General features: G+C 41.5%; 6 protein-coding genes across 6 annotated transcripts; 3 read left to right on the forward strand and 3 right to left on the reverse strand.

Annotated features, from left to right (window-relative positions):
- Positions 1-490: 490 nt before the first annotated feature.
- Positions 491-2,407, forward strand: SAMD00019534_005200 (hypothetical protein; the record flags this gene model as incomplete). The annotated part of the gene is made up of 4 exons (XM_012903953.1): positions 491-1,181; positions 1,403-1,784; positions 1,851-2,090; positions 2,179-2,407. Coding segments are annotated over 4 exons (1,542 nt in total), but the record flags the coding sequence as incomplete, so codon positions are not given.
- A 384-nt stretch (positions 2,408-2,791) lies between these two features.
- On the forward strand, positions 2,792-4,179 carry SAMD00019534_005210 (hypothetical protein; the record flags this gene model as incomplete). The annotated part of the gene is made up of 2 exons (XM_012903954.1): positions 2,792-3,611; positions 3,698-4,179. Coding segments are annotated over 2 exons (1,302 nt in total), but the record flags the coding sequence as incomplete, so codon positions are not given.
- A 779-nt stretch (positions 4,180-4,958) lies between these two features.
- Positions 4,959-7,002, forward strand: SAMD00019534_005220 (hypothetical protein; the record flags this gene model as incomplete). Its single annotated transcript, XM_012903955.1, has 4 exons — positions 4,959-5,135; positions 5,209-6,039; positions 6,114-6,696; positions 6,767-7,002. 4 exons carry the CDS (start codon positions 4,959-4,961, stop codon positions 7,000-7,002), a joined length of 1,827 nt encoding a protein of 608 aa, XP_012759409.1.
- A 79-nt stretch (positions 7,003-7,081) lies between these two features.
- Positions 7,082-9,970, reverse strand: SAMD00019534_005230 (hypothetical protein; the record flags this gene model as incomplete). The annotated part of the gene is made up of 6 exons (XM_012903956.1): positions 7,082-7,943; positions 8,016-8,366; positions 8,449-8,514; positions 8,585-8,726; positions 8,781-8,835; positions 8,912-9,970. The coding sequence occupies 6 exons, from the start codon at positions 9,968-9,970 to the stop codon at positions 7,082-7,084; spliced, it is 2,535 nt and encodes an 844-aa protein (XP_012759410.1).
- Positions 9,971-10,300: 330 nt separating this feature from the next.
- SAMD00019534_005240 (hypothetical protein) lies at positions 10,301-12,713 on the reverse strand (the record flags this gene model as incomplete). The annotated part of the gene is made up of 6 exons (XM_012903957.1): positions 10,301-10,800; positions 10,882-10,923; positions 11,000-11,069; positions 11,142-11,570; positions 11,635-12,248; positions 12,314-12,713. 6 exons carry the CDS (start codon positions 12,711-12,713, stop codon positions 10,301-10,303), a joined length of 2,055 nt encoding a protein of 684 aa, XP_012759411.1.
- A 767-nt stretch (positions 12,714-13,480) lies between these two features.
- Positions 13,481-14,797, reverse strand: SAMD00019534_005250 (hypothetical protein; the record flags this gene model as incomplete). The annotated part of the gene is made up of 5 exons (XM_012903958.1): positions 13,481-13,577; positions 13,676-14,132; positions 14,193-14,349; positions 14,418-14,495; positions 14,576-14,797. The coding sequence occupies 5 exons, from the start codon at positions 14,795-14,797 to the stop codon at positions 13,481-13,483; spliced, it is 1,011 nt and encodes a 336-aa protein (XP_012759412.1).
- Between the last annotated feature and the right edge of the window lie 931 nt (positions 14,798-15,728).

The raw sequence follows: 15,728 nt of genomic DNA on the forward strand, positions 1-15,728 counted from the left end.
TTTATCTCTCTAAACTAAGACTTTCTCTCTTTCTCTCTTGTTCTCTTTCTCTTTACTTCTAAATTGAGTGAGTGCTACACAACAATAGGTGATGGTATCATGACGAGGGTTGATCAGTCACGCACGAGGCAAGTAGGGACCACCACAGCGATGCTATCAGATTTTCACACCTTTGCAAGGTGTTGGAAGTTGTTGCTTTTCCAACCTGGGTGGGTCACAACAACATTGATGCAGAAAGGAACGGACACATTCCTTATTGTCACTTATACAAATACATTCATTCAAACATATAATTACACACATCAAACATATTTATCTTTACAAAATATTGTATATTTACATTTTAAATCATCCATCCCAACTGACCAACTGACCAACTGACTTGACTGACTTGACTGATTGAGTGTCGAGGCTAGGTGATGGTGTGGAGGGATAAGCCCTCCTTTGACCATTCAATCAATCATTCGATCATTCAATCAATCAATCAAATATGATGGATATCACTTATAAGAGAGTGGCACATAATGGACGAATGGTACTTCAATTGTTTCTGTTGATGATGTCACTACAACGATATATTGGCGGTGTTGGATTGGCCAATGGCATGACTTATCAAGACCAAGATATAACATTCACTGGACATACATATCTAATAAGCAGGTTTGGCTTCAACAGTGGTGGATCATTTCAAATCAATGCTACAATCAACTCGCCAATGCCAATGTCCATGTCCAACTTCAACAACAACAACGTGGCGGGATCCACTGGCGGGATCAACTTTGGATTCATTACACTATGGGTGTGCCAAGACAATGACTATCAGAGTCTGATTGGATCGTCGTCCGACAGCGATGTCGAGAGCCACCTCTGTGGGAACCCAGCTGCAGGTGAATGTGTCGTGCGGAACATGACCATTGGTCAATCATTCAGCTACTCTGATACAATTACCACATCAGACCTATATCGATTCATTCTTCTCAAGTGTAACTCATCCAACAGTGTCGATATGACGCTGGACTATCAATTCATCAACCCTGGTGGACATCATCTCTCTCGGGGATCCATCCAACTCGTGTCACTCTATCTCTCAACCATCATACTACTCTCCATCCTCCTTACATTCTATATTCTCTACTGTCTACTACATAGACAACATGTAAATTTCATCCATCATGTCATTGGTATGTTATTTTATTGTCCAAGGTCTTGCCCGATGTCCATCTGGAATCATTCCATAAACTAACATCATTCCCTCCAAATGTCAATGGATCCATTCCACTCGCTCAATCAATCACTCACATCAATCAATCAAACAATGGATCACTCAATCATTCAATCACAATCTGGAACCATTCCACTCACTCACTCAATCACGATCATCAATCCGATCAATCAAACTCAGGCTTCGTCGTATTACTTCGCTTGATATTGGTAATGTTAACATATATATATTATAACATTGCTGATAGTGAAGGATACTTCAATGTTCCAATCAAGTACATGGTCAACTTGTTCTTCTCTTTCGCCGAATCAGTATTCTTTGGTGCACTGTTATTGTTGTCCAAAGGTTGGAAGATAACAAGAGCCACTATATCAGTTGGTGAGACACGTATGATTGGTGTCATAATGATCATGCTCATCTCAGTATTACTATTCTTTAGTTTCTACAATGACATCTATTACTTCCTAAGTCTAATGATACTCTACTTCTTCATGATGCCCAAACTCTTTACCAACTTTACCAAGAATCTGCGGAAGCTCGAGCGTCACATAACATTGGCAAGGTATGTTCATCAATCAAATATGGAATCATTCCATCACTCACTCACTCACTCATGCCAATCAAACAGACTCACTGGTAATGCTCGATCAAGTATTATATGTAATACAAAGAAGAAGGCATTCATATATTTGCGATCAGCTGTTATTGTATATCTTGGAGGTATATTGTTGACCAACAGTATGCGCATCATCATGGTTTGGTTCTTATATTGGACGACATTTTGTGTTTCCGAACCCATGACAATCCTTATGCTAGGCTTCCTCTGCGTCACATTTAGACCATTCCGAAGCAACACAATCTTCATTGGGTATGTCCATGTCATCCATCCATCCACTCATCCATCAACATCCACGTCCTAACATCCATCCTCGCATCACTCCAACAAATTAATTAAGTTCAAACATGGACCACATTAATATAGACGACATAACTAGGAGTATTGCCGAGTTGACTGGATCTAATGAATTGGATCCATTGACAGTATCTAGTTTGCTCGATGTAAATAGTTTCAATGCCAACAGTTGTATAATAGTCCAGTATCCAGGTGACCGAGCACCATCAGTCGGTGTATCCGAGAGTGCCATCGCACTCAGCGCACGGACCAACATCAACAACAAGTTAAGATAAGATAAGATCAATCAAGATATGATTGGTCTTATACAATAAAATGGTCACCTTTCAAGCTCTCCCCTGTATTCCATATTTTGACTGATCAGTCGAGTCGGTGCACTGGCTGATCATTCAATCACGTGATCATTCATTCATTCATTCACACAATCGATCAACTGACTAAAGATGGATATAAGCGATCAACAACTTGGACAACAATACCCATTCTTTGTTGCTATACATATTGGCGCTGGCTTCCATTCACATAAGTTGACAAAGGCTTATAGAGCATCTATTGATACGTGTCTTAAGAATGTTGTTCAACAAGTACATTCATCAATAAGACAACAGTTGTCAACTGTTAATGAGACAATGAGATCAACAACAAGTATAACAAACATGGATGCTGTTACAATATGTGAGATGGCAATCACGTCACTTGAAGACGACCCACTCACCAACGCTGGCAAAGGATCAAGTCTCAACCAAGATGGTCAAGTACAATGTGACGCAAGCATAATGGATGGGTCATTCATATGTCAATGTCATAACAACTGCTTCAACAATGATGATCGGACTCAAACATATACCCTGGCAACTCAATCATCAAGTTCATCAATGTTGTGTGGCGGTGGATGTTGGGCTGGTGTTGGCGCAGTCAATGGAGTGTGCAATCCAATCAAGGCAGCTGGAGCAATGCTGAGGAAACAGAGAGAGAAGGGACATTATAAGTCATTGGGTCGTATTAGACCATTGATGTTGGTGGCCGATGGAGCAAAGGAGTGGGCTTCCAATCATGGTGTGGACACATATGATAAGGACTCGATGATGGGTGATCCACTGATCACTCAACAATCCAACATCACCTACATGAATCATAACAGTCGATTAGAGTTACATCGACATACCAAGCATCAACAACAATACACTGATGAGCAGTACTACTACTATGATGACAATGAACAACAAGTTGATGATCAAGAATCTCAACATGGCGTTGAGGACGATGAATCATTGATGTATGACACTGTTGGAGCAATTGTTGTGGATTGGAATGGACATGTGGCGGCTGGTGTATCGAGTGGAGGCATATCATTGAAGCATCCTGGAAGAGTTGGTGAGGCTGCCTTATTTGGAAGTGGATGTTGGGCTCAAGATGAGTTGGTAATCAAGCGTACCTCATCAGGTGATGGTACATCAACAACATTGTCCATTCCAGGTGTGGCATGTAGTACAACTGGTATGGTATCACTCATGGTCATTCAATTAATCAATGGCACTAACTCGATCGATCAATCAAACAAACAGGAGTTGGAGAACAAATAATGAGAGGATTGATGGCTAAAGAGTGTTGTGCGAGGATGGTTGACAAAGGATATGCAGACCTTGCCGTCAAGTCATACTTTGAGGATGAGTTCCTATCACACAAGGATTGCTTCTCATATCTCGGTGGACATATCTCATCATTATCATCAACAACATCAAAGTCCCAACAACAACATCAACAACAACAAAGAGTTGTTGGAGTTGGAGATGAAGTTGAAGAAGCAGAAGATGTTGATGATGAAGAGGAGGAGTATATGTCAAATAATGTAATATATAGTGGAGATGAGAGATTGGCAGGATTGATAGCAGCAACAAAGATTACTAATGAGGATGGTAGGATGGTAGTGGAACTAGTATGGTGCCATTCAACTGATAGTATGGCACTTGGTTATATATCATCTGGCGATCAATTCAAAGAACATTCAATAATTTCAAGACTGACCTCTACATCAGCTACTCGAGGTCATTGTATAGAGATATCATCAAAGAGAATAAAGTTGTAGTTGTCTGTGCGTGAATGAATGAGTTGAGTTGAATCGAATGAATGAACTCGACCCCCAAAATGAAGTTGTCTTTTGATGACATGCACATGTGTATAACTAGATAGTAGGATAGGATAGGATGGAGTCAATGCTCACAGTGAATGACTATGTGAATAGGATAACACAGTATTATGTTGTACCTCCATCAACTACGACAACGACGACATCATTCAATTATAACTTATATGAAGCAAAGACACAATGTATATTAGCTCAATCATTATTCAAAGATCATCAAGATCACCTGTTAGTATGTTCAATCACCTCTTCTTGAGAGCCCTGCCGCAACACGTTAGTTAACATACATGTCGCGACATATAGATACATCACTATTTTATATCCATACTGGAAAGGGACACTGATGCTTCACTGGCATTGTACTGGAAGTTGTAGGTTGAGAGGTTCATAAGCCAACTTTAGTGTACTCACTAACAATCAATCAATCAACCAATCATAACGATGTGATCAGACTGAATAATGATCATTATGATGACTTGATTAGATACTATCTTGTCAAGCATCTTTCAAACGATATCAAACAATCAGAGTACTACTCTGCTGTTAATAATGCAACGATCAATGTTCAGACTCAATCTCAGACGACACAACAACAACAACCTTTGTTTGACATTGGAGCACTGTTGATCAACTTGAGACAACATCACAATGATAATGGATACATTGATCGATATGAACAGATGTCATACATGCTTGATCACTTCAATCCACTCACTTTGCTAAAGGCACCCGATGAGCTACTCACAGTCTACATAAGATGCTGTAAACTATTGGACGACATTGGACTTCAACGCTACTCAATGCTCATCTACCTTCTCATGCGAGCCAAGAGCATTCCAATGAATACCAATCTCTGGGTATGTATGATTGATTGATCGATTGATGAGTGTCAAGGACCTAACCCGTTGGAACCATCCCACTCAATCTTAGATCAATGGCATTCGATCAATTGTGTCATTCAAACAGAATCATGTTGGAAAGAGTGATACAATAATGTATCGTGATGTACTGCTAAAGATCATCAATTGGTACTGCCTGCCAGAGATATTCAGTGTGGACCGTCAGTTGTTTGAGGAGAGTAACTGTGGCATCAAGAGGATTGAGTTGATTGAGCTGTGTTGGAGATACACTGTCACGAGACCAATGATCACTATGGAGTCGGTGCTGGACATTCAGCGCTTCCTTCAACAGTTGGCCGACAGCGACACGTCGTCCAAGCCTCGTCTGGTAATCGACCTCGTGCACAATGTGGACAACGTTCGAAATGATTACTTTGAGCGATTGAACAAGGATGATGACGCCGACCACGACTATGACTATGAGATCGAGCTGGGCATTTACTGTCTCACCACAACATTCTATCTCAGTGCCTATCGTTACTTCAAGTTCCTCATCACTGGTACCACGGTAATCACACAGAAGCATACAGGAGAGAGTGTTGGTAACTCTGGAAACAGTGGCAATGTTGGCAACACAGACAACACATTGATATTTGATATCAACTCTGTGCCATTATACATGCTCACACATCAAGTGCTGTACTACTCGAATGCCAACGAGTTATTTGTGGACAAGTACAACTCAATCTCTTACAACAAACAGATGAATGAGGCCATTCGCTATCTGACACTATGCATGGACAGCTACAGCGACCTCAATCAAGACCCCTGGAAGGATCGCTACAAGGAGCTGTCCGAGACCTGGAGCGATCCAGAGTTCTATTGGATGAGCACAAGCTTGGCAGACTGTCACTACTATTATGTACGTGTATCCAATCAATCAATTAATCAATCGTTCAATCAATCACATCATTCTAACATTGCACTCCACAACAGGAGTCATACTCAACATCTTTGAGCTTCTACAAGAAGATCAAGCAACAACTCTCTGGCTTCTCAACGAGGACATTGTTGCCGTTGCCTGGAAACAGGATGGTGTCATTCGATCCCACGGACGACTTGTGGGTAAACAGATTGTTCTTGCATATTGCAATGACCAATCACTCAGAGATTGAATCATCCATTCGATATCTGCTCGAGGTGCTCATATCGATACCACTTGCAGACTTCCTGCCACCCACAAGTCAATCACTCCACACGATTAAGCCATACTTCGCACCGTTCACACAGCAAGAGATAACATTCTGGTGCATAGATTCATTGGCAGCATGCTACGAGCGACTGGGCATGGTTGGTGAGATGACTGTACTCTATCAATGTTACTGGCAGTACTATAGACCACGATTCCAAATGATCGTCTACGAGATACAAAAGAGTGGCTCAACATCAATTGGTCGACCCCTGACTATAAGCCCACCTTTGGTGGATTTGGACAAAGATGGACTACCCTTATCAAACATATCCAAGAAGGATCTCCAGAAGGGATTCTTCTTCCCAAGGTTCTTTGAGTACATCATAAGTATGTTGGATCATCATCCTAGTCGGACCAGGATCAATCACTCACTAACATACAATCAATCACATTATAGATATTGACATGTTGGAGGAGTTTAGTTTGTTGTTGAACCAAGGATATAGATTGGACATATTACAAGGTGCCAAGGCGAATGTTCCAAACAAGGAGTTGCTGATGATCATCGAGCAACATATCACTTCATCAACCAAACGTAGTGATATATCTCTGTCACAATTACTAAACAAATTCTTTGTGGAGGAGCTGGAGCACTTCACAGCCAAGCAACAGAATAAAATGACCGATGACTGAAGACACCCTCCTCTTAGAGTTATGGTCATCTATCGAGCACTTCATCAATGTTATCCGGAGGTATACTTTATTGGATTAGTTAACAAAACAAATGAGTGGACTTGTCGCTCTCTAACATCTTGGTTGCTCGGATGCTTCCAACAATGCGTTCCAATGCCATGCGATCACGTTGTGTGTACAATGCCATCACAGTGCCTTCATTCTCCGACACCATGTTTAAGATCTCTGAGTAGTAGGAGGCAAAATTGGGCAGACCAAAGAACACAACATGCTTCACTCCACGCAGCTGATATCTGTTGAAGAAATGGAATCGCTCCGTGATCAACATGTATGTGCGGTCACCGTATCTGAACTTGGCGCGGGATCTTGTGACGACAGCGGGCGCAGTGTACTCACAGCACATCACAAATGACTTGGCCTCCTTCTTGAAGTAATTCCTAATCTTGATGTACTCAAAATAGTTGGGGATGTATATCAGCACATTCTTGGTCTCGCTGACCTGGTTGGAGAACTTGAGCAAGATGGTCTCGATCAGGTAGTCGAAGCGCGCGTCAACGTCCTGGCCATTGTGCTCCTTGAGTATGGGCACCTTGTGGAAGGTTTGCATCAACGATGGTATGATGTTGGCAATCTCGCCATCCTTGATACGTCGCACACGAATGTTGCCACGGATGTTGGTGCAGTGCCTGTTGAACAATGAGTTGACCTCTGGTGTCAGGAAATTGCTGAACATCAGTGTCTGGCGGAAATGCTTGCTCCAGCCCTCCAAAGTTGCCATCCTTATTCTTGAGAAGTCTGTGTTGTGATTCTTCTTTGGAATGAGATTAAGGTTATCGAATATAATATTCATGTGATCCCAGTTCTGTTGCAATATCGTCTCGACTTGATCCACAATCACCATCTCAATCGATGACAAGAAGTCATTGTCACGTTGTGCATCACTATGAGTTTGAGTTGAATAATGGGTTGTCAGTTTGAGTTATGAGTTTGAGTTATGAGTTTGAATGACATACCCCTCAGTTCCAACGACAAGTCTCAGACCGAGTGGGGATGCAATAATGATGTCTGAGAAGAAGAATGGACAGAATAGCTTCATGCCATTTTTGTTGAAGCCGATACCAACTCTGAAGCAGTCGTCGATGTTGTCTCTAAAGACATGTCTAAAGTCTGCAGGTTTGTCTGCTGATAGTTGACGCTCGGCATGAGTAAACTCCTCAATGAGAGTAGTCTTCTTCTCCACCTGTTGATGTGTCTCGTGTGGCACCAACTTGAGCATCAACTTCATAATGTCCAATGCTGTATTCCTAAATGGAACAATGATCAATACCTTGGGCTTGGTGAATCCTTGATGTCTCATATCCGGGCTATATATTTGAGGGGGTGATTGATCAATCATGTTAGTTCACTTGGTCCATCATTTGATTACGTTTATAATATACTACATACATGACCTCGCCATTGGCCTCAGCTCTCTTGGTGATTCCATTATCTTGTGTAAGTTGATCTCTTGACCTGGGAAGGGATGAGATGAGTTGGTTAGTTGTCTTGACATCCAACTGTGAGTGAGGGTCGGGACACATACTTTAGGACATGGTTCATGGCATGTAGAGTATAGAGTTGGTATATACTCTTGTGATTCTTGTGATTCTCCTCCGAGAATAATAGATCTCTATACTCATTCATTATTGGGAATAGTTGCTTCTGGATTGGCGTAAAGAATAACTCTACATTACATGTTTGTTAGTTAATGTGGAGCATCCATTGGTGATGATTCATACCATTCTCCTTGGTCTTCTTTGTCTTTGCCCATGCCTTAAGTAGACGGTGTTTGATCTGGAAGAGAATGAGTGAGTCAGTGATTGAATGAATGATTGAACGAGTGCCATGTCTAGCTGAATAAAACACATACATGGTACTCATAAAAAGTATCCTTCTGGATTGGAAGTGATGAGACGGCTGGTGCCTTGGCCTTCTTGGTCGAAGTGATGGCGGTGCCGGTGCTTGGTGGACATTTGTTGGAGGTGACCACGCCAAAGTTTTCAACCTCTATTGATGTTGATTTCAGTGCCTTTCCAGCCTCGATAATCTCCTCAAGTTGATTCCACGTCGATACATCTTGATTGAAATGAGCAGAGTAATCATCACTTAACTTTGTCCTATTATCTCCATCTTCCTTGCCATCATCTTCCTCATCATCCTCTTCCACCACTTCCTGATTAGTGCCATATACGTCGTCAAACTCTCCTGTCTCCTGTTGCTCCTCTTCATCCTCTCCCTCTGCACCATCTTCGTTATCATCATCTTCTTCATCGTCTTGATCATCCTCGGCCTCTTCATCATCCAACTCAAAGTCATCTTCATCCACGTCTTGGTCCTCGTCATCATCCTCGTGCTCGACTTGGTCTTGGTCTTCATCCTCAATCTCGATTTCAATATCATTGTTGTTGTCTTGTTCTTCATCTGGTTGAGCATCTTCTTCTTCCTCCTCATCTTCCTCATCCTCATCCTCGTCATCGATGATCTTTCTCTTGCCATTGCCGTTTGATGTGTGAGCGGTACTTGATGATCCTGATGCACCACCGCGACCACGACCATTGCCAACGCCATTGCCAGTAGCAGTCTTACTCTTCTTGAATGTTGAGAGCAGGAGATCGTGTGCAGATGGACCCACTTCATAGAGATCAGAGTAGTTCTCGCTGTCTTTGATATCAATGTCACCAGCCTCCTCTTTCAACGACTTGATGATCTCATCTCTCTGTGCCTTCTCTTGTTGTTTCTCTCTATTCTCTGACTTTCTATGATACTGATTTGACATCTCGAGAAGCTTATCCTGCTTCTCTTGTGTCTTCTTCCTTGGGTCCAATGCATTGAATGTTGATGAATTATCACTGTAGTATAACCTATGTGTAGTATACTTCTTGCTCAACTTCTTTGAGACCTTTGGTCTAAATTGTTTCTTCTTTGGCATTCTTTATCTCTCTCTCTCTTCTTTATATCTTATCTCTTTATCTCTTTTTGTAAAGTTGACGAATGGTGTTGTGAAAACGACCGAGTGAAACTTGGAGCCCAAACCCCAACTTCTTGAAAGTTCGAACTCTTCACCACTAGTTCTGAATTCGCTAAGTCTGTTGTCTTGTGTTCATGAATGTGTAGAGTAGAGTACAACTTGTTTGTTATGTTTATGTATTTATATGATATGTATATGATATTTGTGCAAGAGCGTAATGTTAAGTATAAGAATGAATGAATGTATGATTGTATGATTGGGCAACCTCCTCGGACGGAGACCTTTTAAAACTTAATGCATCTCTATTGATGAGCTGGTACCTGGGAAACGCTTCTTCCAGATGACGATCGATGCGATGACTGCGCCGACAACTACTGCTACGAGTACTCCTACGACAATGGCGGCAGTGACACCGGGTCCCAATCCCTTCTTGCCAGGTGGTGCTGGTGTAGGCTCTGGTGTGCCATCGGTTGTAGATGTGGTGCTGGTGGTCGTGGACATTGTAGTTGTTGATGCGCCGGTTGTTGTAGTAGATGGTGCCATGCACTCTTGGAAGATTGTGATACTGCCTGTCTCGGTGGTGTTGTGAGTGAACTGGCATGTTGGCTTGGGTACGACTGTGCCTGTCTGCGCATTGAAGTAGACAAAGTTCACCGAGTCGAACTGACCGCCAGCACTTGCTCCAAATGTTACCAAAGTAACACTGCTGTTGCCCTTGCTAATGTCCATCATCAATGAGTTTACCTTAATATTGATAGTTCCTGCCTTGGTAATATTCTTTGTGATGTTCACTTCATGATTGATTGAATATGGTATGGGTTAGCAATGATTGATCACTGGATGGCGCATCTGTGTCACATCGAAGGACTTACAGCTTGAGTGATCAGTCCATGAGAGGAGAGTGAGTTGGAGTACTGATGTGTCATTGAGCTGAAGGTTACCATCAATGATGAACYTTGTCCAAGAGGTATGTAGTGCTTCCAATCACACCAGTGTTTAGAACATTCATTGGAATAGTTCCATTTCCAGATATTCTTCCACTATTGATAAATGATGAATACTATTTGATTGATTGATTGAGTCAGTGATTGAATGAATGAATGAATGATTGATTGAATGAATGAGTACATACCTGGGTTGGACCACTGTGAGTATCCTCTACCTTGATGTTGGCTTGAAGTAGGATGGTACCATTGTTCTCCAAGCTGACGTTGTTGTCGATGATGGTCTGGTTGGTGATGCGTATTGTGGCATCGGTGCTAATAACCATTGATGAGTTGGCAATGGAGAATACGCCTGATTGTAGTGTCAACTGACCGTCGATCTTTAGTTTAGATCCATCATGTATGGTGAGCTTGGAGTCTCCATTAGTCCACAATGATCCGCTTACAGTCAACATTGAGCCCGACACTTGAATCTGAGAACTATCACGCATGCTCCAATCAGTGTACACATTGATTGTTGAGTTTGAAGAGGCCTGGATCATCGAGCCTCCATTGAGTATGCTTGATTTGTTTGATGTGAGGTGGGATGATTCCGAGATCACTATCCTTGAGTCGTCCTAAATTATGGGGAGGGGTCAGTGATGGCAGGGTGAGGCAGGGCAAGGGGACAAGACAACATACATAGAGCTGGAATGTACATGCAATGCATGATGAAGCATTGAGGCTTAGCTTGGAGGTCTGTGACAAGTTGAATGATGAGAGAGAGTCGGCAAAAGTCATGACGGAGGCGGAGTATACGTCAAAGAGGGATGAGTCTTTGAGGTTGAATGATCCTTGTGTGACGGCAGCGTTGACTTGTCCACGTAGAGTGAAGTTGGCATTGTCATTGAGTGTAATGGTAGTGTTCTTAATGTCAACGGATTGAGACAGAGTGTATAGACATGCACTGTTCTTCAAGTTGAGCACAGAGTTCTCAAAGGTTGTGGTCGTGCCACCCATGGATATCGAGCTGGCACCCTCCATGTTCAAAGTGGTGATCTGGCGCAACTCAAAACTACCATCCACCGAAACGATCCTTGCATTATCCTTGCAATTGATTGTATGGCCCTTGATTACAGTCATTGTTGCATTCAAGCCAACCTTGGCATAATCAGTGAACGAGCTGCCAACTGATCCAGAAACCAAAAACAATGAACCCTTGTCAAAGTACATCTTGCCCGATGACACAATATGTCCCTTGACTTCCAGCTTGGCTCCACAATCAATGTCGCCATAGTTATACACGTCAGTAGCAGCTGATTGTGTGTGAGTATGTGTTAGTCGATGGAATGATTCCAGTGGGGGATGGGCGTGGACTTACATGCGGACCTGAACTTGAGTGATCCACCATTGTAGTTGTAGAGTCTTGTTGTGGTGATGCCTGCACCAATGTTCATGTTGAAGCTGTTTGAAACGTCGACACCATCGATGTTGCCGGTGGCTGATGTCCATGTGCCGTTGTTGGTGAGGAAGGTGTCGACGCTAAAGTCACCTTGTTGGACGACGCTGATGGGTGGGTACACCAATATAGAGTGTGCGTTGAATGAGAAGATTGGAGTATTGATTACAAATGTTGGATTTGGTTCAAAGTTGAGCTTTAGGTCATTGTCAGCTGGTGGACCATTCGGATTCCAATTGCTAACATTATCAAACTGTGTATTATCTGTGAATCCAGTCCACGACTGTGCGATTGGTACTGATTGTACACTTCCAATTGACATCAACATCATCATCACATTTAATATGATTGTGATGGACACAATAGTGAACATCTGTTTCATTTTCTATCTTTTATCTTTATGATTATATATCTGTATCTGTATCTTTATCTATATTTGTATTTATAAATCTTGTTTCATTTACAAAGTGATCAAGTCCAAGTCCCTACCCTATCGTTTGTCCAGTCTCTGATTGAGAGAGTATGATTGATGATGATGAGTTGACCCCTAACAGATAGGCGCCATCGATCCATTGATGGACCAACTGCCAACAAACACGCCCATTGGTGAAATCAAAAGTTGTTGATGTGTTTGATCAAGTGAAAGGACCCTCCAATCACTTTAATTATGCGAAGGGCCACACCCTTCACACAAACAAAAATATCTCTCGTGTCCTTTTTGATCACAAACACCACTCCGTCCAATCAAATCATCTGACGACCAATCAAACTTGTCTGTAAGTCGTGTTGATGACTTGGATGATTGACTGAATGATTGAATGAATGATTGAAAGAATGAACAACGTTTTAATGGTACATTGATGTAATACATGTTGCTAAATATGTGTTCGTAGGTGTGTAGACAATCGGTATCTGCATGGCATAGCATGGCATAGCATTGCATGACATGGAATGTACTTTCAATAAGTCTCGATGTTGGTTGTTGTTTGGAAGTGTGTGCTACACGATCCCAAGATCATCCAACATGTTCATTGACAAGGCTAGAGTATGTGTGTATGTTATGTAAATGTTGATTGATCAACTGATTAATCAATCAACAACGATGTTATCAACAATATGATTGACTACATCTGCGCCTACTTGATTGACCCACTCTCTCTTCTGCACTATATGAGTGTGTGCAAGACTGGAATTATGGAATGAAGGAAGGAGAAGGTGTAAGTTATAGTGTCCATCCATCATCCAAACATCCAAACAACGATGATCACCATCTTGATGACTTACCGATCGGGGAAATGAGTATGATAACGTGTAAAGTTCAATGATTGGAGGTTTGAAAGGATGTCTTTGAGTTGCTGACCCTTCTCATCGTTGGCAAATGGATCCTTCTCAACGGGAAGTGGCTCAAACTGGGGCATCTGTTCTGGATCGATCAAGTGGTTGTAGCGCTCAGAGAACTTCATTGGGAAGTCGCCCTTGGTGTATGGGTTCCTGTGTGAGATGTTGGACGTGTTGAACACCACCTGGAAGTCGTTCTCAATGTTTGAATAGAGTGTGCGATTCTCAAACCTGGACAGGGCCTTGTGATACGATCCATGCTTGTTGGCCAACCTAACGAGCAGTGGATCCTTCTCATCGTCAGTCAGCATCAGCTGATTGCCAGTGGTCGATATAAATGTGTCTGTGTACTTTGAGATGATCCTATTCAACCATCCATTGGGTGGTCTTCTGCTACCACAGTCTGTGAATGCGTAGTCGTGTCAGTGAGTGATGATCAATCATGTGTAGAGGGACAACTTACGTGGTGATGACAATGAGACGAACTGGACTGGCTTGACTTCATTGAAGTAGTTCTGCTCCTCAAGCTTGCCAATTGCATATCGACCAATCACTCCTCCAAGACTATGTCCAACAATAGATATCTTCTTTGGCTTGTGCTCTTCGGTGAGTTTAAGAATCTAAGTGTATTGGTGATCACGTGTTAGGTTGGCAATCGATCTTGTTATCTCATCATTGTCAAACATACCTCTGATACCAAACGGTCTCCACATGTATCAATACCCTGTCTAGTTGCTCCAAAGAAGTAGTTTGACTCACTAAGTTGCTGTGTGTTTGGTTTGATCGATTGATTAAGTTAGTGAGTGATCAGGTGATCAGGTGATCAGGTGATCGACTATAACATACAATATTGATATCAGGATGTTTCTTCTTCAATTGCGAAGACAAGTTGGTAAAGTCTGTTGGTGCACCGTAGAGACCATGTACAAAGAGTACCATATGCTCCTTGTGATGATGTTTACTATTACTATTATTATTACTATTGCTATTATTGATGTTGTTGTTGTTGGCTACTTTGGTTGCATCATGAACCATCTGTTCATGTTCATTATCATCTACTGGTATCATTGTTTGTTTATTCTTTGTTGTTTATATATATCTATATATATTCTATATATTCTTTGTACAGGTTGTAATAATTGAATTGATTGATTGCGTTTGATTGTTTGATTAATGAGTATATTATTGATGATCAAAAGTTGATCAAACAGGTAGGTAAAGGTACAAATATTAAGTCTAGTAATAATATCTATTATTATTATGTTTCATTGAATAAATGAATGAGATGAATTGGTGAGTATAGTAATAATAATAGTAGTTAATGATAGAGAGAGGCTCCGATCTCAAAGGCAGGTCCAGTCAGTGCACAATCTCATTCATTCATTCAGACACACAATGAAACTAGTCGGTTGACACTTCCCCCTCACGCATTCACTCATTCACTCATACACTCATGGCAACAACCACACGGATCTTTCCAACCACCTTTACACACCTGTTGGATTACTTGTAGTTGGAGATGGGGTTGTAATAGTAGAGCGAAACATATTCTATGCTGGGGTGTTGTACAAAGATCTGCGCTCAATGTCAACAAACGAGAGAACATGACATTGACCAAATGTTAACGACATTGACTGATACATTAACCAGATGTTCTTGATAGTTTGTCTATATACATACCACTCTACAACTAAATATGTATTATTTATAAACATAATATATCATAACTGTATTATAATTATAATTGGACGTTATGATGATTATGAAGTTTATCATTCAAACTATTGAACGAACTCGGTAGACCACATTGATTATTTAACAAGATCATCCATGCCTTGAAGTTGATAATGTGTGATCTCTGCCTTGAGTGCTTCCTTGATGTTATTGGGAATGACAATATTGTCACCTCTCATAAAGTTGAGAATGTATATAAAGTGAGTGCCATCCCTAAGAAGATGATTATATTTTTAGTTTGGATAATCGATCAATCATTCAACCA

The sequence above is a fragment of the Acytostelium subglobosum genome (genome assembly GCF_000787575.1).
Source record: "Acytostelium subglobosum LB1 DNA, scaffold: scaffold1, whole genome shotgun sequence".
NCBI classification, from domain to species: domain Eukaryota; phylum Evosea; class Eumycetozoa; order Acytosteliales; family Acytosteliaceae; genus Acytostelium; species Acytostelium subglobosum.